Source organism: Doryrhamphus excisus, chromosome 19, assembly GCF_030265055.1.
Source record: "Doryrhamphus excisus isolate RoL2022-K1 chromosome 19, RoL_Dexc_1.0, whole genome shotgun sequence".
NCBI lineage: Eukaryota > Metazoa > Chordata > Actinopteri > Syngnathiformes > Syngnathidae > Doryrhamphus > Doryrhamphus excisus.
The window spans coordinates 9,360,221-9,385,726 of NC_080484.1; the positions used below are offsets into that span (position 1 = coordinate 9,360,221).

At 41.9% G+C, this 25,506-nt stretch overlaps 3 protein-coding genes and 1 long non-coding RNA gene across 10 annotated transcripts; 3 read left to right on the forward strand and 1 right to left on the reverse strand.

Moving 5' to 3' along the window:
* Positions 1-71: 71 nt before the first annotated feature.
* Positions 72-2,406, reverse strand: LOC131106800 (rho-related GTP-binding protein RhoB). The gene has a single exon (XM_058056228.1). It carries the CDS (start codon positions 2,362-2,364, stop codon positions 1,753-1,755), a length of 612 nt encoding a protein of 203 aa, XP_057912211.1. The 5' UTR covers positions 2,365-2,406; the 3' UTR covers positions 72-1,752.
* A 1,650-nt stretch (positions 2,407-4,056) lies between these two features.
* On the forward strand, positions 4,057-17,699 carry pum2 (pumilio RNA-binding family member 2). 5 transcript variants are annotated; one of them, XM_058056223.1, is made up of 23 exons: positions 4,057-4,214; positions 5,417-5,771; positions 7,219-7,287; positions 7,478-7,583; positions 7,692-7,879; positions 7,957-8,129; positions 8,206-8,503; positions 8,577-8,670; positions 8,934-9,041; positions 9,124-9,269; positions 9,420-9,543; positions 9,637-9,777; positions 10,684-10,989; positions 11,077-11,304; positions 11,426-11,693; positions 11,781-11,910; positions 11,987-12,121; positions 12,277-12,414; positions 12,583-12,708; positions 12,915-12,986; positions 13,753-13,874; positions 15,463-15,655; positions 15,933-17,699. In XM_058056223.1, exons 2-23 carry the CDS (start codon positions 5,430-5,432, stop codon positions 16,062-16,064), a joined length of 3,639 nt encoding a protein of 1,212 aa, XP_057912206.1. In that variant the 5' UTR covers positions 4,057-4,214; positions 5,417-5,429; the 3' UTR covers positions 16,065-17,699. The 5 variants fall into 5 exon arrangements, with proteins under 5 accessions (XP_057912206.1, XP_057912208.1, XP_057912207.1 ...); XM_058056225.1 differs by having other exon boundaries at positions 11,987-12,115; XM_058056224.1 differs by having other exon boundaries at positions 10,687-10,989.
* Positions 17,700-18,225: 526 nt separating this feature from the next.
* Positions 18,226-19,218, forward strand: LOC131107559 (uncharacterized). Its single transcript, XR_009120273.1, has 3 exons — positions 18,226-18,865; positions 18,940-18,980; positions 19,042-19,218. It is a non-coding gene; the product is annotated as an uncharacterized LOC131107559 (long non-coding RNA).
* Positions 19,219-20,113: 895 nt separating this feature from the next.
* Positions 20,114-25,025, forward strand: laptm4a (lysosomal protein transmembrane 4 alpha). 3 transcript variants are annotated; one of them, XM_058057697.1, is made up of 7 exons: positions 20,114-20,336; positions 21,203-21,323; positions 21,768-21,844; positions 22,781-22,903; positions 23,023-23,118; positions 23,350-23,448; positions 24,391-25,025. In XM_058057697.1, exons 1-7 carry the CDS (start codon positions 20,295-20,297, stop codon positions 24,463-24,465), a joined length of 633 nt encoding a protein of 210 aa, XP_057913680.1. In that variant the 5' UTR covers positions 20,114-20,294; the 3' UTR covers positions 24,466-25,025. The 3 variants fall into 3 exon arrangements, with proteins under 3 accessions (XP_057913680.1, XP_057913679.1, XP_057913682.1); XM_058057696.1 differs by having other exon boundaries at positions 20,116-20,343; XM_058057699.1 differs by lacking the exon at positions 20,114-20,336 and adding an exon at positions 20,344-20,470.
* The last annotated feature ends 481 nt before the right edge of the window (positions 25,026-25,506 follow it).

Consider the following 25,506-nt stretch of genomic DNA (forward strand, 5'->3'; position numbering starts at 1 on the left):
AACTGTGATCGAGTGAAGCCATGAAATTCAATGTGGCCAGGTATGACTGGCCATTAAAATGAGACATTGCATTGACGTCATTTTTTTTTATTATTAATTTCATCCAAAAAAGGTTCTGTATCTTTGTTGACAAAAAACAAGCTGCTCCCAATATTCCATTAAAAATATATGCATTATGAAACATCAATGTAACATACATTGGTGGCCTATACCACTAATAGATTAGTTGGCACATTCAGCACATTTTCTCAGCACATTGTAGAAAAGTACACCATCTGAGTAAGACCCATCAATTTAAATATACTGACAATTAGGGACACAAGAGGGGAGCCAGTGTGGGAATAATCAGGCGGTCCAGCACAATGCATTCCTGTCCTGGAAGTCAGCAAAAAAAAAAAAAAGCCCGGCAACGAATGGCAGGGAGGAATGTGCCTTTTACATCATTGTAATTTTGAAAGATACTCTTCCAAACATTAATTTGACAATGATTTCTATAGGCAGTATTGGGTTTTAATACTCTCTTTTAAAAAAATTAAAGACAGAAGCACCCCTTTGTCAGGTAAAGGCACAGTGAGCACATCAGATTGTTTTTTCTTTCCAAAATGAGGCAATACATTCACAGTCATTGTGCTGACAGTTTGGTGGTTTTACACCAGGTATACCTTTAACAAGTTACTTCATGTTGATAACCAACACCCCTACTAAACAATCTGGGTCTAATGTCATGATAGCCATCAAATGGCTTAATTCCACATAAGTGATTGACTGTGACAGAGCATACCATATTGCCCAGGATAAAGTCGTCTTGTATTCTCGCCATTACATTAAAATCCCTTGTACTATACAACTTAAGATTCGACACTGAATCTCTTCCGCTTCCTCCCAAAACACCTCACAGGTTACCAGTGACAACGATTATGTGCTTAAATGTACCTGATTAAGATGGAAATATATACCTCTATATTATTCAAAATTGGCACTGAGCTGCAAAATAAGGTTTTTGTAGCCTAATTTCACTGATAAATTGACATTTAAAGTCAAGGGATAGAAACACATACTGTACATTTGTAAACTGAATTTCATTCATCCAATGGGCATCATCGATCACTGATTTTTAATTGAGCCTGATTGTTGCACACTAATCGGCTGCAGACAGCAAAAATCAGCCTTCTTATTTTTGATGAAATACTGTTTAACTCACCTCATACTCAAGTAAGTTACATGCAAGTGCAAGCCACGTGTTCGCAGATAAAATGTGATGTCAGGCAGAGGAAGGAAAACAGTACCTGCAAAGCAAAAGATGTAACTTTTAAAAAGGTGATAGGTATACGGTAAGAAAAAAAAGACAAACCACAAATGATTTTTGCAATACAAATATCGTGGCCTTAAAAAATGAATATAAATAATCAATTAATTGCTTAAGTGTCATTTTTCACCATAGTCCATCACAGAAATATGTGCTGGTGGCATGTTTTTGTGCCAAACTCCATTGGGTAACAACACCTCCCAACTGCCTTAACTTACCCAATGGACATAAATAACAAGTGCAAAAGTTACTGCTTTAAAAATGGCAGAAAGGCAGTGGTCTAAATGCAGTCTCTAGACTGGGAAGTTTTAAGGCAAAAGATATGTTTTGAGACAGTCACAATCATGAGTCCGATTCAATGTCCAAAAACAAATCAGACGAGGATCATATGTGTCCAAAACACTGCCTGACTAGGCCTTGGCGAGGCGGGTATTTGGTGGAAAGAGTCACATCAAAACGCAACATTGTAGACAACCAGCCTTTTGGGACTTTTTTTTCTGTAGGGCTGCCCGTGTGGCGGTTTCGAACACCTCCCAAATGCCCTCTTTCGTCTTGGCGGAGCACTCCAAATAGTCATAAGCACCGATACGCGCCGCCATGGCGCGGCCGTCCTCAGGCCGCACCGGCTCCAGCTTCAACCGGGACAGCTCGTTCTTGACGTGCTCGTCGTTACGCAGATCCTTCTTGTTCGCCACCAGAATGATAGGAACGTTGGGGCAGAAGTGCTTCACCTCGGGGACCCACTTTTCCGGGATGTTTTCCAACGAATCCGGGCTGTCCACGGAGAAGCACATTAGAATGACATCCGTGTCCGGGTAGGAGAGAGGGCGTAGGCGGTCGTAGTCCTCCTGACCGGCGGTGTCCCACAAGGCCAGCTGGACTTGCTTGTTGTCCACCTCGATGTCCGCCACGTACGTCTCGAAAACGGTGGGGACGTACACTTCCGGAAACTCGTCCTTGCTGAAGAGGATCAGGAGACATGTCTTCCCGCACGCTCCGTCCCCGACCACCACAAGTTTCTTGCGGATGTCGGCCGCCGTCTGCGCCTCCTTGCCCATGTTGAACTCTTTCTTTGTGTCCCTAATCGTCGTGTTCACTTTATAAAGCAAAGGGTGCCTTCCTAAATATAGCTACCCAATCGGAAATAGGGAGGGGATTTTGGAGCAACTGGTGATTGGACCTCACTGGCTTCTTCTTCCAGAGGAGGGACATACATGAAGTTTTACGGGAATGAACTATTCCAAAGCAAATATCAAAATTCAATGTACGTCTCAACAACGGACATGTTACAATTAACGGTATGACAACTGTTTATCTTTCAGAGTAAATGATCAAGTGTTTTTTTTCGTTGTAACTCGAGGTGGGAGGATCGCACCAAATATCGACGCTAGAGATACATGGGTGGTATCGGCCTCGAATCGATACTGGTACGACGAGCTCGATATTTTTCTGTTGTCTTGCGTTATTCATGTGTGTTGTGTGTTTGCAAGGGTGTGACTGTGCGAAAGTTGCATTCAATCATTGAGTATGGATGGTTAAGCTTTATTTTCCTCAAACAATTATATGTCAAAAAAGGTAATAATCATATTATTTGGTCAATTTGATACATTGTCTGTTGTTGTCATTGAATGTTGTACAGTCCAAACTTGGCTTTCATACGCCTCAGTTTTTGCATCATAAAACACATTTGCCTCAGCTTTCACTCACTCGCATTTTTTTCATAATGCCACTGTGAAATAACCTGCCATGGGGCCAAAGAATATTACCAGTGCCAGTAATTTGATTTAAAGGGGAGAAACATCATTTAATTCAACATTGAGTTCCATCTTTTTGTTACAAACTTGCTTTTCTGCATGTAAAAACTACAATTATTGCCTATAAAATGAATTTTTGTTAATATTTTGGGGTGTCTGGAATGGATTAATTGGGTTTACATGATTTTAGAATTGGGAAAATATCTCAGTTTTCTTACGTTTTGGTTTTTGTCTGATTTTTTGGAACACAGTAATAACAAAAACTGAGGAACCGCTCAATGTGTGACATAAGATAATCTCTCATTGATCGCAAGTAATTGGTAGGATACCTTCTTCCTTCATAAATGTAATATTTTTATAGTTAGAGCACAGAAAACCTGTTGGCGACTTTCAGAATATTTAATATTACCAGAGCCTGTAGACATAAAATAACACCACTATAGTCACAGTATATATAGTCCAGACACTGCATACTTCCTGCAGTGGCGGTTGTTTAATCAATGTAACATTACTGACACCTAGTGACCAGTGGAGAATACTACATTTCACATCTTTGTGTCTTCTGAATGCCTCATCTTTTGTATTTTTGTTTGTATGTTTTGCTTGAAAATGCTTAATTTAGGTCAATATTATGTAAAATCTGGTCAAAATGCATATTTATGGCTAACAATAGGCCTTGGTAAACTATGGAACAGCATAAGCGTGATAGAATGAAGCCGTGGAATTCGAACAGCAAAGTGCAGAGGAACAACGATATTATTAAGTTGTTCTAAACTGTGTTGATCTGTGTTATGTTGCAGTTATAATAACGATCAACAAATTAAATGCAAACATCACGAAATCTTTCAATTAGCTTAAATTATACCGGTATCAGTACAGGGAATACTGTACCTTTATTTACTTCTTGTCGATACCAAATTGTTTAGTATCGCCATCTCCCATGGTAATGCAGTTGGGAGGAGACTTTCTTTAACGCTGTCTCCATGCAGTTGATGCTATTTACATGTAGGGGGCAGCAGCACGGGGACAACGTTAGCAGAGGCTATCAAAGCCTTGCAAAAAAATCAGCGCTCTCTCCAAGGAAACAAAACAATATAGAATCTGGTTTACGGCGTGTGCCTCAAGCCCGGAGCCTCTCTTGCATACGACAACGCGTAAGTACTCCGGTTTCTTTGTCCAAGAGAGTCCGAGTGGCTGTGTTTTGCACGCCGTCGTTGTGCGAGCATTTCCTCTTTTGTTTAGCGGTTAAGGCCCCTCTTGTTTGGGACTTGAAGGGGGTGCCATGTTGTTTTAGCCGCCGCTGCTGCTGCTGAGTGCCTGATGGTTTCGCTAGCTCTCGCACAACTTGACACAATTAGCAGCGCTAGCACAGTGCGACATTTGTGGTATATTCGTAGGAAAATCCACAGTAGAATCCACCACAAGACTCACCTCATTGTCGAAGACTACACACAACAATCGCTGTGAAAACGCAGCGCTGGTTTATCAAGTAAACTTTGATGTTGAGCCGTAATAAACAGGCCTGACGCAACTAGCTCCGGAGCTGGCTAATGCTAATTACAGTGCATACATGTCCAGTCTTAAACATCTGCTCGTTATGCTAAAGATTAACCAACAAAGTAACACATGTTAATAAAATCAAAATATACTCGCTATGGAGGAACAATCAAGTAAACTCACCAGTTAGCCGCTGTTAGCTGCACAATTTGTGGATGTGCTAGTCAGCTAACTCGTTAGCTAGCTCGTCTGTCGAAACGCCTGTCGACCATTATATGTTGTTTAACTTTTTTGCAGTGTGTAATTGCTAACCATTACTGTCCCGTTTGAATACAAAATGTGTTCATGGTGGGCAATTACACAATAAGTCCTTAACTTTATCCACAACTAGTGTTTAGAAGAACATCACTTGTATTGGCCACAAGCTAAGCCAACGACAATGCTAACAAGCGTCTTGTCGTGCACTCGTTTTGTTCTTTCTGTGCTCACTTATACTTTTACTGATTGTCGTTCGTAGATTTATTTTGAGTCGACATACATTTTGTTGAACTAGGGGCTGGAATGTAATAAATTGTCAGTTGAACTAGTTGTATAGCCTATTGTATCATTGAAACACTGAATATATATTATACGTAATTGTAATACGTTTTTATTGACACCGCCATAAATGCGCAAAAAATAGTGTACAACTGCACTATATTATATTGATATATTTCTAATAATGTTTCTCATCTAAATAAAGTTATCCAAATTAGTACAAGCTACAACCTCAATTATAAACTTAGTAATTTGTGATTCCATTTTACAGTTATACTCCTGACTAAACAACCATTTAACGCAAATACAATGTTGTGTTCAGGTTTTCCCGTGGAATGAGCATTCCATGCAGCATCCTAGGTATGAATGACGTGGCCTGGCAGGAGACGAGAGGTGGGATGCTGCATGCAAACGGTGCTCCTGAGGCTGGAGGTGTCAGAGTGCACACTGGAGGGCCCCTAGCTGCGGTTGCCGGGCCTCCTGGAGGCCCGCACTTGCAGGGCATGGATAGGGGTGGCAATCATACCCCAGGAACACCCCAGCCTCCGTTGAGTGGTCGCTCGCAGGATGACGCCACAGTGGGCTACTTCTTTCAGAGGCAGCCCGGAGAACAGCTTGGAGGTTGCGCACCCAGCAAACATCGCTGGCCGACTGGGGACCCTAATCATGTTGATCAGGTAACAAACCACCATCAGACTGCAAATGTGTTATCCCTTACGTTTCAATCTCATTCAACTTTCTGGCATCTTTGTTTACACATTTTGCCTGGCTCTCACTATGTCGCTGGTGGCAGGTAGCGAGCTCGCTTTTGTCGCTTATGTGGTACATGCTAACTTACGTTTTAAAGTGAGTTTAAAGTGACTTGTGTGTCTAAATAGTTCAACAAAAACTTGAGTTTCTAGCTTTAAGATATTGATGCTACCTGACAGGGGTCTCCAACAGGAAACTCATAAGTTCCATTCAAATACCTGTATTCAATGAGCACACTGAGTGGAGCTGTAAATAAAGTACAATTTAAATGTTGGAAGTCACATAAAACACAAGTAACTCACCTCTCCCTTCTTTTTTATATTATATCTGAAATGTGTACTTACGCTTCTAAGCATATCTTTCATTCTTATTTTTGGCTGATTTTCAGTCCGCTTTTTGTTTTTAACCATCTGTTTTTGCTCACATTTTGGTGACCGAATGGTCATGAGTTCAGTGGAGTGTGTTCACACTGTTCACCCTCACCTTCCTCAGCAATGCACTTGTCTTGGAGATGTGTTTGGGCTCCTTATCCGGTTGTAAAACTGCGATGCGACCCAGTTTCCCAGAGGAGTGGCTCATGCGCTGCTTCAGAATGCTGTGATCCATGTTGAAATGTCCTCAACGAAGCACATCTCCCCCAGTGTCAGTAGCATATGCTACCATGACTGTCTATGACTGCCAACAAGATGCAATTAACTTGCTACTCACTCGTGTTGCCAATGGCTGCCGAGTCATTTTCACTGCATAGTACATCTATTCTGCTATACACTCTGGACACAGACTACTCTAAAATGTATATCCTAAGTACAATCGTGTGAAAATGTTTCCCCCCCACTTCCCGACTTCTTATTTTCATGCAGTGTTTGTCACACTTAAATGTTTCAGATCATCAAACAAATTCAAATATCAGAGAACCTACACAGCCCTGTGTGAAAATGTAATTGCCCCTATTAAAACATAACTGAACTGAGATAGAGATCTATCAAAAGGTTATAAAGCCATTTCGAAAGCTTTGGGACTCCAGCAAACCACAGTGAGAGCCATTATCCACAAATGGCGAAAACATGGAAAGGTGGTGAATTTCCCAGGAGCGGCTGGCCAACCAGAATGACCCCAAGAGACGAGTCATCCAAGACCCCACTGCAACATCCAAAGAACTAGAGGCCTTAGTTAAGATCACAGTTCTTGACTCCATCTTATAAAAAGACACCAACAAAAACAGCCTACATAACAGCCGATGTTATCCAATCTTCAAAAATACACCGGATCTGCCGCCAATCTCAATCATATAGATTGGATGGGGACACACCTAATATGCATTTTATTTTGGACCAATAAGAATTTCTTATATTTTTGAATCCCTCTTTGTTTCAGGTCCGTGCTGTGGATGACATGAACTACGACTTTCAAGCTCTTGCTCTGGAGTCGAGAGGGATGGGAGAGGTATGTTTATTACATTATTACACCACCAGCTTTGACTATTGTATTTATGGTAATATCAACACAACTGCAATGTTGATGGTTTCCTTTATTTCAAAGTTGAAGTTGGTGAAGAATATCACATGTACACTTGAACAGTTAAAGGCGATCATGCATTGATTTCACAATAAAATGGCACATTTTGTTTTGGAAGCTTTTGCCAGCAAAAAAGCTGTGGGATTCTGATGAACTCGCGAAGGATGGAAGAAAAGGAATGCTGCTCGGAGAGGAGTGGAGGGACAACGCGTGGGGATCATCGCGTAAGTGAAATAGATTTTGATACAAATTCGTTAAAATGAATCTCTTTAGATTGACTGTACGATATATAGCCTACTCTAGATGTTTCATCATAGCCCTTCTTTTTCCAGACCATTCTGTGTCCCAGCCAATTATGGTCCAGCGACGGCCAGGCCAGGGTTTCCACGGGAATGGCGATGCGAATTCTGTGCTCTCGCCCCGCTCAGAGGGTGGTGGCTTGGGTGTGAGCATGGTAGAATACGTCCTGAGCTCGTCTCCTGGCGACAAGATGGACGCCCGCTACAGGAACGGCGCCTATGTGAGTTGTCGCACACTCGGAATGTTTGCAAAGAATCGTCCTCGACATAGTGTTAGCTGGTGGTGTTTCGACGACAGGGTGGCGGAGATACTGACCAGGACGGGAGAGACAAGAGCGATGGCCAAGAGAAAGTGTCTCCCTTTGAGGAGGACAAGAGCCCAGAGATGAAGGTGGGAGATGAGAATGATCCCGCAAAAGCTAATGGAAGAAGTTTACTAAACGGCATGGACAGAGACTGCAAAGACTTCAAGTATGAATCTCCTATTTATCAGTTGACTTGTGCGCTTCTTCATGTTGTAAATGTAACTTGTGTGCCCCCACAACAGTCCAACTCCGGGAAGCCGTCAAGCTTCTCCCACTGAAGCGGTAGAGAGAATGGGCCCCAACCAGACAGGACTGGAGATGATGAGCCAGCATCACCATGTCCATGCCCTCCAACAGCAGAACCACAGCCACAACAAGGGTCCTGTGGAGGACTTTCAGAACCAGGAGGCACAAAACATGGGCGGTATGGAGCAACAAGCCGGCGTGGAATCCCTCCAGTTTGACTACGCAGGGAACCAGATTCAGGTGGACTCATCTGGAACCCCTGTGGGATTGTTCGACTACAACTCTCAGCAGCAGGTCTGTCTCGCCACGTTTTCTCAATCAACTCTCAATTTGTTGCCGTTTTTGAACCCCTTTGCTGTGTTTCTAGTTATTCCAGAGGTCCAATCCCCTGACTGTTCAGCAGCTGACAGCAGCCCAGCAGCAACAGTATGCCCTTGCAGCGGCTCAGCAGCAGCATCTTGGTAAGTTAGCTTAACAGATTTGACTGCGGTACATTTAGCTCTAGCCCATTTTACACTGCCCTTTTAAAGCCAGCCTTGTTTCTGGGCTGCTCTTCTGTGTAAACAACCTTGACATGGAATGATGGGACCAAATCACCCTGCCATTTACACCTTAGGATAAATCCATGTAAAAATTCCACCTGCTGAACTGTCCCCTGTTCTGGAAACTATACAATTAATCTTGCTGTGTTTTTTTTCTATTTATTTTTTTTTTTTTAACGTAGCTGGCCTTGCTCCTGCTTTTGTGCCAAACCCGTATATCATTAATGCTGCGCCCCCTGGAGCTGATCCGTACACTGCGGCAGGCTTAGCAGCAGCAGCCACGCTTGCAGGTAAGCACCTCACTGTTTGTATGTGTACTTTCAACTTTGCAAACAGTTATCATCCTCAACCTATTGTTTTGTTTCACAACAGGCCCGACAGTGGTTCCACCCCAGTACTACGGCGTTCCTTGGGGTGTGTACCCAGCCAATCTTTTCCAACAACAGGCTGCATCTACTGCCAATCACTCGGCTAATCAGCAAGCATCAAATCAGGGACCAGGGCCAGGCCAACCTCAGGTAACAGTGCTTTACCTTGATCGACTCCTTGGATTCAAATATTCAAGTTAGTCTTGGCATAAAGGAATGTTCTTGCATTCCCAGCAATGCAGTACACAAGTTAGGTATTTCTGCAGTTTGTCAATATGACATTGTCCTCAATGCGACCAGGTGATGCGCACAGGAAACAACCAACGTCCTCTTACACCCGGTCAAGGCCAACAAAGCCAGCAGGAATCTCTTGCTGCTGCAGCTGCTGCAAACCCTGCACTGGCATACACAGGAGGAATGCCCGGTTTGTGAATGACTTCATATAACCATCCTATGCAAATGCAGATCTTGTTTTGCTGTCATAAATGCTGAGCTATTAGTTCCTTCATCATTTCAGGTTATCAGGTGTTGGCTCCTGCAGCTTACTATGACCAGACGGGGGCCCTGGTGATGGGCCCAGGTGCCCGAACTGGCCTCAGTGGCCCAGTTCGTTTAGTTCAAACCCCTCTCCTCATTAATCCCGCAGCAGCACAGGCTGGTAAGTATAGAACAAAGCCAATACGGTTGCGGACTGTTTGCATATACTCATCACTGGCATAAAAGTCATAATCATGTAGAGTCTTTTATGGTGGAATGATTAAAAAAAAATTGACGATTGTACAAAAAACATCAAATTAAAAATTTCAAATTATTTAAGTTTTTAAGTTTTTGACTGCACTCATTGACTACTAAAGGGACATTCATGGCCATGGTGAGTGCATGTCAACATCTGGCTATAATTGCATATGGATCCATGCAGGCTTTCTGCTACATGTAATTTGACAAAATAAAAGCCGCCACACATTAAATATGAGGGATGAGTTGAAAACAATGCATATATATTTATATGTAACTTATTTGTACATTATTGACCACAATTGGTTTTCACCGCACTTTATTTTGATAAGCGACCCAAATAGCGTCTACCCTGTTGGCATTGGCGTATGTGTGACCAGATAAAAGTAAGCGACCCGTCTTGCGTTTACATTAACTTTTTATTATAGTGAATGAAAAGTCAATTGACAACGGCTTGTCACAGACTAATGTGCAAGCTACAAGTGGCTATCACATTCATAGGGTACATGCTAGCTTTATGAAGTGTCCCTTATCAATCTTAGTCTCCTGTTATCATTATGTATTTGGCTTGTCTTCAAAACACTAGTTGTGTGTCTAAGTTGTTCAACATAAACGCGTAGTGTGTCCAGCTTTAAGATAGTGATGCTATCACAGGGGTCTCCCACAGGAAGCTCGTAAGCTAGCAGTTGCTCACCAGCTGCAAGTTGAATAGTTCACCAAAGAACATTTTGCTTCACCTCTTCACAAATCAGCCTCATAGTTGGTGTAATTGTTTAAAGTTAATTCACACACTCCTCCCCCTTTGCTGGGGCTTCTCACCTATCCCCAGCAGCTGCGGTGTCAGCGTCAGGTTCCGGCAACAACATGTCAGGCCCCCCAGCCAACGGCTTGTACCGCTCCATGCCTCAACCTCAGCCGCAGCCACAGCAGCAGCAGGCTCCGCCACCGAGCAGCGGCCTGCCCTCCAGTTCGTTCTACGGTTCTGGATCGGTCTCCAACACGTCTCAGAGCAGCTCACTTTTCTCCCACACCTCTGCTGCACCTCCACCCCAGAGCTCCTCCCTGGGCTTTAGCAGCGCTGGCAATTCTCTTGGTGTGGGCCTCGGCTCTGCTCTCGGAGGGTTCGGCTCTTCTGGTGTGTGGTGAAAACCTCGAAGTTCTTTTCAAGAAAGATGTTTGTGATTCTTTTGTTATGCTTACTCTTTTTCTTTTCTTCTTATAGTATCCAGCCCTACCAGTAGCAGTGTGTCTCGCAGGGACTCCCTGTTGACAAGCTCTGATCTTTACAAGCGCGGCAACAGCAGTTTAACACCCATTGGGCAGCCCTTTTACAACAGCCTGGGTTACTCCTCGTCACCCAGCCCAATTGGACTCACCCCTGGCCACTCACCCCTCACTCCTCCGCCTTCTCTACCCTCCTCTCATGGTTCCTCCTCCAGCCTCCACCTAGGTGAGAACACTTGCATTACTTCAGGATGTTCCGCTGTAAGATCATTCTGTGCTCTGTATTGAATTAGAGGTACAACAAACATCTAAACATCTACTTCATGACTCTCATCTTGCAATCCCAGGAGGCTTGACAAACGGGAGCGGGCGTTACATCTCTGCAGCACCCGGAGCTGAAGCCAAGTACCGAAGCACCGGGGGGACATCCAGTCTATTTAATTCCAGCAGCCAGCTTTTTCCTCCGTCTCGCCCTCGCTACAGCCGATCTGACGTCATGCCCTCTGGCCGCAGCCGGCTCCTAGAAGACTTCAGGAACAACCGCTTCCCGAACCTTCAACTCCGGGACCTGCCTGGACACATGGTGGAGTTTTCTCAAGACCAGCATGGATCCAGGTTGCTGAAATAATCATTCTGGTTAATAATAAAATGCCACATGAATGCGCACAAGTAAGGTTTATATGTGTTTTTTTTTCTTTTTAGATTTATCCAGCAGAAGCTGGAGCGAGCAAGTCCAGCTGAGAGGCAGATGGTTTTCGGAGAGATTCTGCAAGCAGCTTACCAACTGATGACTGATGTATTTGGGAACTATGTCATTCAGAAGTTCTTTGAGGTAGACATTAACTGCTTCATGATTTTTGTACCGTGGACATATTAGATTCAACAATTGTTTTTTTTGTGTGTTTCAGTTTGGAAGTGCAGACCAGAAGCTGGCTTTGGCAACTCGTATCCGAGGTCATGTCCTACCTCTGGCTCTACAGATGTACGGCTGCAGGGTAATTCAGAAAGCCTTGGAGTCCATTTCTTCTGACCAGCAGGTAATTGTAAGTGAGATTTTCTTAAAAATTTCTTTACTGTTGAGTATTATTGGGTTGTTGTTTTCTTTTCTTTTTCTTTTTAATCCCACACAATAAAGGTGTACATCAACACAATGGTGTCACTTAAATATCAGTCCTGACCCTTATATTTCTTGTTTCAGAGTGACATCGTCCGTGAGCTGGATGGCCATGTTTTAAAGTGTGTGAAGGACCAGAATGGGAACCATGTGGTGCAGAAGTGCATTGAGTGTGTCCAACCTCAAGCTCTGCAGTTCATTATAGATGCCTTCCAAGGCCAGGTAAACTTTCTTGTCATATTCAATGTAAAGTATGGTACCAAAGAACCTCTCATGGTGGCCTCCACTCTAATAGATTCTCTTCCACAACAATTCATGTCAAGGTTGATCTTGTTAAATGCAATCGTATACAGGTTCAATAATGTGTTAATCTTACTGCTGCTTTTGCAGGTTTTTGTCCTCTCCACGCACCCTTACGGCTGCCGAGTGATCCAACGGATTTTGGAGCACTGCACCCAGGAGCAGACTTTGCCAATACTGGAAGAGCTGCATCAGCACTCTGAGCAGCTGGGTCAGGTAAGCATCTGTTTTAATCTTTGTGTATTATGTATTATGCCCGCCATCATCATCATTATGTGTATCTGCATGTCTGCTACATGTCATAGTCACTGTGTTTGCTAAGTGTAAAGTGGAATGTATCTATGCTGTGTTAGCTTTCATTACATCTGACATGTGAATATTCAAACATCCCCCCCCCCCCCCCCCTCACCTATTCCATCCAGAAATATCAAGGCGTTTCATTGGAGATGACACCCAAAACATATTATACAGTGTCCCGTGATGCACTGTTCAAGGTCAGAGCAACTTGCCTCTCTTTTGCGGATGTCCCTCCTTTTCTTCTCCCTCTCTCCTTCTTTCACTGATTTTAACATTTAGATTTTTAGGGGCCCCTAACCCACCAATCTTTTTTTTTTTTTTTTTACTTTCCCCCTTTCTTGCTTGGTTCCAGAGGATTCACATGACTTCCCTTCTGTCTAATGAACTTCATTTGCCCGCAGCGTCTCCTGTTTAATCTTCCTAAACCTAATTAATTAAATAAACACGCCTTAAGTATTCTCGGAAATTAATGTAGTGTGAATTTGACTTACTTGATGGCAAGCAAATAACATGAACCCGATTTACAGGAAATGCATATGAGAGCAACTATTTGTAAGGGCAAGCTGCCCTCTAATCTAATTGCTACTTTTTATTAAAATAGATGAATTCCCAGTGGTGGTGTCTCCATCTGCTCACACCTAACTCACACCCATAACTGTCCATCACCCGTTTCCGAAGGGGCAGAGATGCTGCTGGTTTTGTGGCCTGCTGAGTCATTCTCCAAACCAGCAGCATTGGTTTTGTCTGACCTTCCGCAGTGATGACGTCATGGTCTTTGTAAGACGTGAACTCGAGGGTGTCTCTCATCTTATCTCACCACCATGCATGATTACCTCATATTGACCAAATCCACTGGTTCAGTGTTAGTGCACGTGTGTCAGATGAATGAGTTTCATTCGTTCTGTGCTGAACCTAAACCGTGTGAAGATGTTCATCTTGCACATCTGCTACCTTCCTCTGCAGGACCAGTATGGTAACTACGTCATTCAGCATGTATTAGAGCATGGAAGACCCGAAGATAAGAGCAAGATAGTGGCAGAAGTCCGTGGAAAGGTTCTGCTCTTGAGTCAACACAAATTTGCAAGGTCAGTCACAAACTCGTTTTGTTCTAGTTCTAGTCTGTAAAGAGTGTCTGGTTAGAGCGGAATACTCTTTAAAATTTCTTTGTAAACTTCAGCAGCAGGTGCAATCACCATTGCACACATTGGCACTGCATACGCACTGAGCACTGAGTCTCCTATAGTGTCTTGAGTGCTTTATCTACAAAACCTATCTACAATAACCACCGGGATTAGAGGCGGGTCAAAAAAGTTGGAATTAACGACTGTAGTTGTGGGCAAAGATGTTGCTTAACTCCGCAAGATGCCAGTAGCTGCATTTGCAGCATCGGTGGTCAGAATTCAGCACCTTTTTTTTATATATACCTCTGCATGCACTTTAAATTAAGCAGTTTGCTCCTTACCGCTATTACAACATTGGTTCTGTTGTTGCTGTGTTGTGCACTATACAGGGTCAGGCAAAATGATTTGACACATTTGTAGGTTAAATAAAAGGCAAATAAAGTAAAGAAACAAAAAAGTGTTTTTATTTTTGAAAAGTACATATAATGCCATTATGTTTTAAAAATTAAATCCGTTCTGGCAGTTCGAGGTCAGTTGATTTTGGTTTCAATGCAGATCCAGTAGCTCTGAAGTTGGTAACCCATAACAAGATGGTGTTTCGAGCTGGTACGGGATCATGTCTACCAAGATTGAAGTGCAAACGGAACGCTCGTTGTGTTGCAGTTACAGATGCGTTTGTTTTGATAAACGTTTCCACAATGAGCGCGCCATACTCACCAGTCTGAAAAAGAAATGAAAAACAATTGCATTATAAAGAAACAAAGCAAAATGGCATTATATGTACGTACATTTTGAAAATAAAAACACTTTTTGTAGTTGATTTCTCATGCACTCCAAATCATTCAAGTAAAAACAAAATTGGGTGAATGTGAATATAATCATGACCAAAATTATTGGTATCAGACAACGTCCTGGCCATGACTGTATATATACATTTCACATTTCAGAAATAACATCCTGTCTCCAATTATCACCTGTTTCCACTTTTATACATGGACGTGGCATGTTAGGCAGACTGCAGCCATCTGGCAAAGAACAAGCGTGAAAAGAATGCTTTATACTCTTCTAAGCATCAGTGTGTATTGCTCTCTCTTCAATGTGGTTTATATCCTAATTAGCCACCTGAGAAAGGAGTTACTCTCCCTTCAAGGCTGCCTTATCTGAGTATTCCTCCCTCCCTGAAACTGTACTTTCTCCTTTGTTAGATTCAGAATGACTTATGTTGTACATTGCTGTGCATACTAGGGGGCCGCAGAGTAAATGAATATTTGTAAAAATATTTAATAGACCGCATGAATTCAATACAAAAGGTTATGGATATCAGTCGTAATATTGAAAATGGCTATTCTCCTCTACACGGCATGCCAGCCATTAAATATTCAGAATCCTATAAAATCATTGCTGATATTGGTGTTGCATACATTTTATTGCAGTTTGGTTAAAGGTTGGTTCATCTGCCATTTGAGTCATAATACCAAGCCTTTTTTATTTGTATGCCTTGGGTGTGGCACGTTCGCCAACTGCTAATAGCCGTGCAATTTCCTTCACGCAGCAACGTCGTCGAGAAGTGTGTGATACACTCCTCGCGTGCCGAGAGAGCCCTGCTGATTGACGAGGTGTGCTGCCAGAAGGACGGCCCCCACAGCGCCCTGTACACCATGATGAAGGACCAGTACGCCAACTATGTCGTACAAAGAATGATCGACATGGCTGAACCTGCCCAGCGTAAAATCATCATGCACAAGGTTGGTGAACTGATTGAATGTTTTTGGCAAAAGTCACATGGCACATGGATGGATTAACTGTTTATTCACGATGAGCGGTATCTGTAAATTGAAGATGTGATATTTCCATCGCAAAATCAAAGCAGTTGACGGGCATTTGACCTGTCCTGGGCAGAGTTGTTTGTAGTTTGGACCGTATCTCCCAACATCGTCGTTTGACCATATAGTCCATCTGGGTTTTGGGACATCCATTATTCTTGTCATGAGAAGTAACAGTCGTCCATTTTCCTCCTCATAGATCCGGCCTCACATTGCTACATTGCGCAAGTACACTTATGGGAAACACATTCTGGCTAAGCTGGAGAAATACTACATGAAGAGCGGATCTGAGTTGGGGCCCATCGGTGGCCCTGCAAATGGTCTCATGTAATCACACCGACATCACGGATCCTCGATTAAAAGGTTCAGGTTCTGTTAACATCTTCCCTCTACAAGTTTTGTGAGGGGGGGGAACAAAAAGTCAATTCCACCTTCTTCAAATGCTGTGACAACTGACTCCTGCCACTGTACCGCCCCCCGGTAAGAGCCCCAACTGCGGGGGCGGCAGACGTCAGCAGGCTTATTCTCTTGCGTAAAGCACAAGGCCATTGTTAATTATGTAACTGATGTATTTGACTGGTTTTCATATTGTACATTTATTTTTTTTTTTACCTTGTAAATTCTTTGTAGAGGAAAAATAGACATTTGCTGAAACTTCTTACAATTCACACCAGCAAGTGACTTATTAAAGCTAAAACTGAATGACAAAATTCCATTTTGCTTTTTGAACCGGCTGATCTAAGTTGAGGTTATTTGATATTTCTAGATGATCCCATGCAGAGTTAAATCAATGGTATCCATACCAAAGCAGCATTGTATGGATGGTGTGGTGGGGGGGCTTTCACTGGTCTTTGAATGCAGATCCACGGTAGTGTTTTTCAATGGATTGCCTTGATTTGTTTTGTTCCTTCCCTCCTCTCTGCCAGTTATTGTTACCCTGTTGGCAGTCTGAATCATTTTGGTACCAAAACCTTTCCATTAATCATGTGTTTAACAGGTACTAATGACAAGAGAAGTTAAGGCGTCTGATGGGTCATAGCGGAAGCGACTTTTATGGGATAGTAGGCGGGGCTTGGCAGCATGCTGTGGCAGGTTATAATCCTTGGGTTATTATTCTTCCCTCTTAATCGTTTCAGTGTCTCGTCACACGAACACTGCCCCATAGTTAACATTATGTAGTGAATAACCATCTCGGGCTTCTAAGTAGTTTAGTGTAGCATCTTTTTGTGTGATTTGTCGCTTTTACCCCACCACCGCCGCTACGTAATCGTCACAAATGTAAAGGGGAGTTTATCCCAGTGTTGTACATGAGATGGAATGAATCAGTGGGACTCGGAAGGGACGTCTGTTTTTCATGCTCCGGTGTTTGTGTTGCTTTTTTGGTCGGGTTGTGGGGAGGGTGTCATCTTTTTGGGTATGAGTTGATTGGCGGCCAGTGGGGCCATCTTAAAGCTATACAACTGTCCTGTAATAATCGTAGTGATGGCTTCTTTGCTTCATATGAATTGTAGAATATATGTAGTATATGTGCAGTCGGTAAGTGTAAGATTTTTATTATTATTAGTTAAAGTGAGGAGAAAAAAAATCTAGTTGTGGTGTTTGACAGGCCTTGCAAACTTGTAGTGATGCTTTTATTCCCTCTGTACAGTTGTACATTTGTAAACGTTGATGCTGTAAATGGATGTCTTTTACATTTTAGCGGGGAGAAAAAAGCTAAAAAGTGTGCATTTTTTGATTGTGTGTGTGTGTGTATATTCATCACTCCTTTCCCGCTCTTTTGAATATAATGTACACAGTTTTATTTGAGCAAGTGTTATTTTAATGAGGAAAAAATCATTTTTAAGGCTTCACAATCGGGCATGTATTTTGTTTTTAATCTCTCTTACGGGGACGGGGGGGGGGTGACAGCCTCTATTTGTACCGGAGCTGCTGTAACATCCACTGTTGATAGTCTTTTCTGATGTGTGACACTTTTAAAATGGATTTACAAACAAACAAACAAAATCAGAGGCTGCCTTTTAGTCTTCTGCTAACTTCACAGGATATGATGAGAAATATTTTTGTACAGAAAAAGTGCTGTATTTTGGAGCAGCGACTACCTTGTAAGCAAAAAGCATTGTAAAATATTGTCAATTATATAAATATGAACATATGAGTTTTGTCACGCTGTCAAAGTCATGTACATTTTCGGGTGGCCTTATGTACATTTCCAGATGTTAGATGAAGAAAACCAACTCAATTTTTTTGGAGGCAGAATTGTGACTATGTATGATTAAACTGTTCTAACATTTCACCTGCATTGTGTGACTTATTATTGCTGTATTCCTCATTATTTAGTCTAAGTATTTTGATCAGAAAATTGTAGCACTTTTTTATTATTAATTTTTTACAAATTGATATATAATTTTATTTTATTTATAAAATTAAAATAATTACTTATTTTGAAGGGGGGGGGGTTGAATTCAGAGTGCTCTAATATTGGGCGGGGCTTCGGAAAGTGAAACGTTTTTATGTCATGAGCTCCAGGTCGCGGAACAAAATCAGCTGATTTCAAACATGAGGGAGCCGTCAACTACGTTATTTATCAGTATTTATGTTTTGTCGATATTTACAGCCGACAAATGGGTAAGTTTTAAGTCACAATTTTGACATTCCACTTAGTTAAACGTCAAGAGTCATTTCGTTCTCGCAGATTCGTCTCTTCCGGGATTCACCGAGGCGTTAATTTAAGTACACATGATTCATATTCATTTTTGATGTAGTTGGCAGTGATTTAGAACGACAATACATACTGATAAATGTTAATATTTTTTCCACATTTAATAATGTAAGCGAAGGGAAGTGTCTGTTCCTATGTGTCGTTCAAAATGTCAATATTTTCTTAATATCGGTACATTTGCGATACACTTTTTTTTTAGCTAATCTTGTGGCAAGTGAGTGTTCTTGTCTCAAAAAGAGGATGTGTCGAAAAAATAGAGACGAGGAGAGGGAAAAAATAACCACAATGGCATCCGGTGGAGTTTTTCCTTGTCCTGATTGATAGACTACAATTCTCCACATGTTGGTCTCCTGTTCATCATTCGTGTCAATAGTTGGGGGCCTCAGCAGAAGATTTTGAGGGATCAAGCTCAGGTAATTCCTGCTAAATTATAATCCATTTCATATACTTTGTTTATCATTCTAATATCTCCCATTCTCTGTTGCAGGTGGTACTATCAGTGATGGAGAAACTGAAACTAAAGATAATGTAAGACTCATTTTTTCCCAGCTAAAATGACTGCTCTATCTTATTATTATCTGTCGTTTAGGGTGACTCAAAACCGACTTTGAAATATTTAAAATGGCTTGCAGAAGACACAGAGCCAGCCATTTTTATTGAGACAAAAGGCAACAGCTTCTTGGAGAATGAAGACATTGTTGCAGGTACTCACTTTATGGTATATTTTAAAAAAGAGGATATAAATATGTACGTGTGTTGGGGGGGTTATACAGGTGTTTTTGCAGGGGGAGTTCTGGGTGCGGTGCTTGCTGCACTGGCAGTTCTGTTCATCTACAAATGGCAGAAGACTGCTGATGGAAGAGACACTCGGGGCCAGCAGAGAACCTTGTGAGATTGTTAGAGGTTGATTTGTTTTCATAGCTTGTTTGAACATGTGTGTTAAATATATTTCTGTTTTATTTATTGTAAATATGAAACTTGAATTTTAGCAACATTGCTGTATACAAATATTTAATATTTAGTGCACGAAAAAATACCTAATGATTATCAATAAGCTGTAAATGAGTCAGAAATAACAATGACTATTGACCACTTCCCTTTTTTTGTCCAATCAGATTTCATCTTGTATGTGTTGCTATGTCAATCTAATCTGCCCAGATCCTTCAGATTCCTATTGTAGGTGGATGTCATGTAAAGTATTTTAGCAATGGGTTGTCTCATTAACCAATCAGATTTGAGATTTGACTCACACACGGCTGTGCTCTGATTGGTTTATCAGAGTAAATCAAAGCCACGTGGAACGCCCAATACGACTGATGGAGGAGATGCACAAATGGTCAATGTTCGAATTTGCGTGAAGAAATACTCGTTATCGGCGATATGTCATTAAGAATAAAAGGTTAACTGGATTTAGTGTTTATTTTAATAATTTGGGACACAGACTTAGCAAATAACAGAGGAGTTATGAAGTGGATTTCAAGACTGAACAAAATGAAAAAAAACTTGATTAAAACACTTGTTTCACTACACTGGTATGTTATGTGCAATAGTAATCCTTTTGTTGCAAGAATTGTCTGAAGTAAACGCAAGGGAGTTACGTTTTTGTTGTTTTTTTCTCAATCGCCTTTTGACGTTTCTGACGTGCCGTACTTACTTTCATTTCCGGTTTTGTTTTTTGTTGTTTTTTTTTATTGAGACCCAAGAGCAGAGCGGCAGGAAGGTGTCTCTATCGCTGTTGATTCTACGGAATTTCTTACTCTTTTGGCTTCTCATCACTCTTGTGGCGGGCATGCAGCATTTTAAACTAGGCCACGACAAACTGTACAGCACCAGGTGCTGCGGATGTTGCCACGTCCGGACGGGAACTATCATCCTTGGAACATGGTACATGGTGCGTAATATGGATTAGGTCGGATTGGTTGAAAGCCAGTGTTTGGAAACATTAGTGTCGCATATATTACGTTTAGCCGCCATTATACGACATATCCAATGAATTAACGTCGATTTGGCGAGGTTTGGTGAGTTGTTAACGTTATTTCTCCCGGATAATGGCCTGCAGTCGTAAACGGTAGCTGAATGTCATGTTAATGTTAGCATGCTAGCTTCTCGGTGACTGTTTTAGTTGATTCATTTTGACAAACGAAAATGGACAACACTGCAAATTGGCGACAATAGATAGGTTAGACGCGGTTTGTTGAGAATATAAATAGTAAGTAACGAAATACTGGTCAGATAGCACCATAGCTAGTAAGCTAGCTAGTAAGTACTTGGCTTCAATGTTGGCGTTGTTTTTAACTTTAACACCCCAAAATACCAGCTGGGGAAATCAAATATTATATTTAAAATATATCTTTAGTATTTATTCGTCGTGAAATCTGTGGCAAGTCCACGTCAGTGTGTCTGTACAGTGTAATACATTATTTTGTGACAGTGTGTTTGTTCCGTAGAAAGTAATTTAACTATTTAGCATTCCGGTGTTTAGCATTCTTGCCATTCAGCTTTCTATTTAAAGATAATCGTAACACTATACAAATAATTGCATTCAGTACAACCTCCTATTTATTTTCGGTGGTTGTACAACCTGATAACCTGTCAGCTGTACCACGTGACAACACCACAACACAAATTTGGAAAACGCTGTAGCAAGGGATGACTGGAAATAAATCCCACTCAGTTTGCTCTTCTTTTTGTCACTTTTTTCTTAAAAAAACATATCCATCCAACTTCTTTTTAAAATAAATTCTCCCCAGGTTATTAACCTACTGATGGGAATTCTGCTAACAGTGGCAGCGACCCGTCCAGAAAGTGTTCCCTCCGTCAACTTGCAGTATGCAGTCATTGACCATTATTTAACATCTGATCGGATGTCAGGTAGGTGGAGTTGAGTGGACACTTCATTAGGCACACACTAATGGGATCCATGACTACAGTCTAGTTTAGTTGGGTTGTTCCTAATATTTATGGAACAGTGTTTTATTCATGGTGCTACCAATTCTGAACCGATAGGAATATCAGACAAACCCATTAGCAGTGGTTTTTGGTCGGGGTGAACTTCATGTCTACAGCACACTACAGAGCTTTTCTTCCCGTCACACACACCCAAGACCTCAGTGTCATGGGTGTGTCTTAAAGGTTGTGGGTGAACAACAGAGGAGTTGTGATGCTAAATTTAAGAAAATTAGTCATTTTGCAAATGACAAAAAAACAGGTCTTGTCTTATATTCAAGGTCAAAAATACATTAGGATGGACAAAACCATTACCAAAATACATGCATGCATACAATAATTTTACCTTGTGTTTTACTTTCACACCAGGGAATGCCGGTGCTGGATTGGCCATCTCTCTGCTGATGGTGACTGTTAGCGCTATGTTGCTGTATGGAGCCATTACTGTAAGTGAACATTTATTTAGCAAACACACTGAAAGCATAATACCGTATAGCGCAAACTGCCTATTTCCTCTATGTATGTTACAACTGGATTTCCCGAAGAATTTCCCACTATTTTCCTTCCTGCTTTCCAGGCCTGCCTGACAGCACCAAGGCTGACAGGATTGATAGCATTGTGACACGGCACTGTATTAAGCTGCTCATAAAAGATGGATGCACAGCTAAATGTGTTAACCGCACACTGGTGCATGCAAGTAGTCTGTGCAAATGTGGAGCTTCAGTGGTGCAAGAAGCACATACACCAACCAAAGTAGACTCTCCCCTGTTTTTTGCCGGAATAGCGGTACAGTCAGAGCCGCTGTTTCCCTCCCGCCAATGCTAGAGTCCACAACGCTTTTCTTAAAACTTGAGTGCCGCACCTCAGGGTGTGGTGCTTTGAGGTAACATAGTCTACGGTCATCAGATTACACTTTTACAATCTAATGAGCTCTTGTCCCTTTTAATTACACTTGTCAGTTGGTATAAAAATAAGACTGGTGTGGAAGTGACAGGAAGAAAAGCCCAGAATCGCTTGTGGAAAAGTCATTTGGCGCCACCAACTGCTTTGCATGTGTAAATCAATAGAACCCAAGTACATATTTTATTCAATACTATATTGAGGCTGCCTTATTTAGCTCTATAAACAAGACAAACAAGGCTGGCAATAACTCAGCATGGCTCTCAGTACAAATACAGCAGAACTTCGATTGTTAGCATGTTTTCTGGTTAACGTCGAAAATTGACAACCAAAGTTTTCTGTTTCGATTAAAAGTCGGCCGTTCGAGAACGGATTGTTGATGCAAACCAAGGTTCCACTGTAATATTCATTCATTTTCGACCGCTTGTCCTCACGATCCCATTTTGCTTAATAAAAGCTGCTATCTGTTGTCATTTCTCCAGCATCGCAGTGGGCTGCTCATCCCCTTCTTTTGCTACCAGATGTTTGACTTTGCTCTAAGCTGCCTGGTGGCCTGCAGCTCCCTCACCTACCTACCCAGGATACAGGAGTACCTGGACCAACTGGTTCGTGCGTAGTCATTGTTGCCATGAAGCACTTCTTGACAGCTAGTTTTATTTTGGTGGAGCTGTTTGGTGGTTGAGGTTGTTTTTCCCTAACACTTTTTTTCTCCACCTTTCTTCAGCCGGATTTCCCCTACAAGGATAACCTGTTGTCTCTGGACCCCAGGTTCCTGTTTTTCTTTGTACTGGTCCTCTTTACCTTCCTCATTGTCCTCAAGGTACCTCCTTCCATCCTGTCCTTTTCAACTTTAAATAACTTGCATTGTTTTAATGCTTCAAGTAGCATATTTTCATACTCTGTAACCGCAATGGTGCTTTTGGAATCAGTCATAATACAACAGTGTATTACTGTAGTCTTATTGTTTATTTGTATTGTGGTTGTCTTTGGAGGCAGGAGTGTTTATTTATTGGTATGATTTAATTTATATTTATGTACATTGTTATTCTAGGCATACTTAATGAACTGCGTGTGGAACTGCTACAAGTATATCATCAACAGGAACAAGCCAGATGTTGCTGTCTTCCTCTCTTTTGAGAATCAGCTCCAGGTTGGTAAACCAGCTCAAGTAACAAAATTGAATAATGTGACATTAAAAAGAGCTTCCAGGTTATTATGTTGGTCCACTGAATATCTATTTGCATGGTGACCCATGAATACTAATATTGGTGGACTCACCAGGACACCTCATGTTGCAAGCATAACGGAAAACCAGCTTCTGGTCATGTTTTTGTTGGTTAAATGCTTTTTAAGTTTGTATTTAACCGTGTCTTAAATTTTGTATTTAACAGTAAGGGCAGCCAAAACAAAAATTGACCCAGTGGACATTACACTTCGATAAATGCTGCACCTCAAATAGAGGGGCTGCAAAAATAATAAAAATTGCAGTGTTTATAAACAGAAATATGGTACCCAAAATATGAGACGCAATGCAGTGTAGTTCAAACATACTGCTTTTTATTTAAATTTTTCAATAATAGTTTGTGGAGGTGTATCTAATGAAGTGCACACCTGCGACAAGCCTCCTCTGCTATGTGTCATGTGCAGGCCTCACCAGCAGGGGGCATACAGACCACACATATTAATGGACTGCTGCACTGGGCATTGAAACATTAATTTATTCATTTTTGACCGCTTATCCTCATGAGGGTCGCGGGGGTGCTGGAACCTATCCCAGCTGTCTTCGGGCGAGAGGCGGGGTACACCCTGGACTGGTCACCAGCCAATCACAGGGCACATATAGACAAACAACCATTCACACTCACATTCATACCTATGGACAATTTGGAGTTGCCAATTAACCTAGCATGTTTTTGGAATGTGGGAGGAAACCGGAGTACCCGGAGAAAACCCACACATACACGGGGAGAACATGCAAACTCCACACAGAGGTGGCTGAGGGTGTAGCATAGTATTATAACATATAATAACATACAGCAAATGTGTACACAGTGACTTGAAATCTTCCTTTCTTGCTTACTGTCCTGTCCAGTCCACCTTGCCAACCTACGAGATGGCAGTAAACATGCCCGACAAGGACCCTCCCCCGCCTTACATGCCATCTTAAAGACCAGCCCCACTGTGGACACAACACCTGCCACCGCCAAATGCATTTCTACATTCCTTCACTTTAATCCTCTCCGAGCGCCTCTTATCTACTGTATATATTTTCTGCAAAGACGGGATCTTTGATCTGTGTGTGCATCGAATGACTGACCCCGGTCTCATTGTTTTAATGAAACGCAGTCAACAATCCATCAGCATTCCTGACAATCCACTTCATTGTAGCTCCCCGAAATACTGACCTGTCTTCATTTAACATTGAAACAGTTGCATCTCGGTTACGGGAAGCACACCGCAGCACCATTTTTGTTACATGGCTTTTGCTGCGGTTCACTACTACTACCATCACCATCACCAGCCCAGATGTTTACATCACACTCTGCTGCCAGCTAGTTTTCCAGCTGTGTACGAGAAAGGGAGGAGGGAAGCTGCTTTTCCACCAGCCTAATAGCAACCTGTGAAGATTTGTTGTTGCATGCCTCCCCCACTTAACTGACCCTAACATGCTTTTTGGTTCCATTTCATTCGACCCAAATTGAATGACTTAATAAAGGGTTGACAACAGCTAGATCTTCAATTGACTCATTTTATCTTTTGTTGTAAAAGATGCCCAATAAACACCTTACCCCTTAGAGACAGCTGAGCACCGAGGCTCTTTTAACAATTCCCATTTATGGGTTGGGGGGGTGTTGTGTAGGCCTTACCCTCAAACACCTAATAGTGAGCCACAAGTACCTAGTACCCTTACAGGGTGCATTTATTTGAATTAAGTGTTATTACCTTAAACATTCAAGACACCTTTTACTGATCCAAAAGGGCCTAGTTCCTGCAAATGTTGCATTTGTAAGTATTTTAATGACCCACTCTTTGTGGAAAAACGCATTGTACAAATAAAAACATCCCACTAAACACCTTACCCGCCGTCATCGATACCTAATATTGAACCGTGAGTGCCTGGTGCCCTAGAGGTTAGATTTATTAAAATGTTTCAGTTAATTCTCTCAGGACGAAGTGCATTGTCCAAATAAAAGCCTCCCACTAATAA

Excerpts from the sequence above, each read along its gene's own strand:
- LOC131106800 (XM_058056228.1), bottom strand. The coding sequence starts at position 2,364 with ATGGGCAAGGAGGCGCAGACGGCGGCCGACATCCGCAAGAAACTTGTG.
- pum2 (XM_058056223.1), top strand. The coding sequence starts at position 5,430 with ATGAGCATTCCATGCAGCATCCTAGGTATGAATGACGTGGCCTGGCAG. Across the intron at positions 12,122-12,276 it reads CTTCTGACCAGCAGGTAATT|AGTGACATCGTCCGTGAGCT; the intron begins GTAAGTGAGATT and ends TTCTTGTTTCAG. Across the intron at positions 13,875-15,462 it reads AGTCAACACAAATTTGCAAG|CAACGTCGTCGAGAAGTGTG; the intron begins GTCAGTCACAAA and ends TCCTTCACGCAG.
- laptm4a (XM_058057696.1), top strand. The coding sequence starts at position 20,242 with ATGCAGCATTTTAAACTAGGCCACGACAAACTGTACAGCACCAGGTGC. Across the intron at positions 22,904-23,022 it reads AGGAGTACCTGGACCAACTG|CCGGATTTCCCCTACAAGGA; the intron begins GTTCGTGCGTAG and ends ACCTTTCTTCAG. Across the intron at positions 23,119-23,349 it reads CCTTCCTCATTGTCCTCAAG|GCATACTTAATGAACTGCGT; the intron begins GTACCTCCTTCC and ends TTGTTATTCTAG.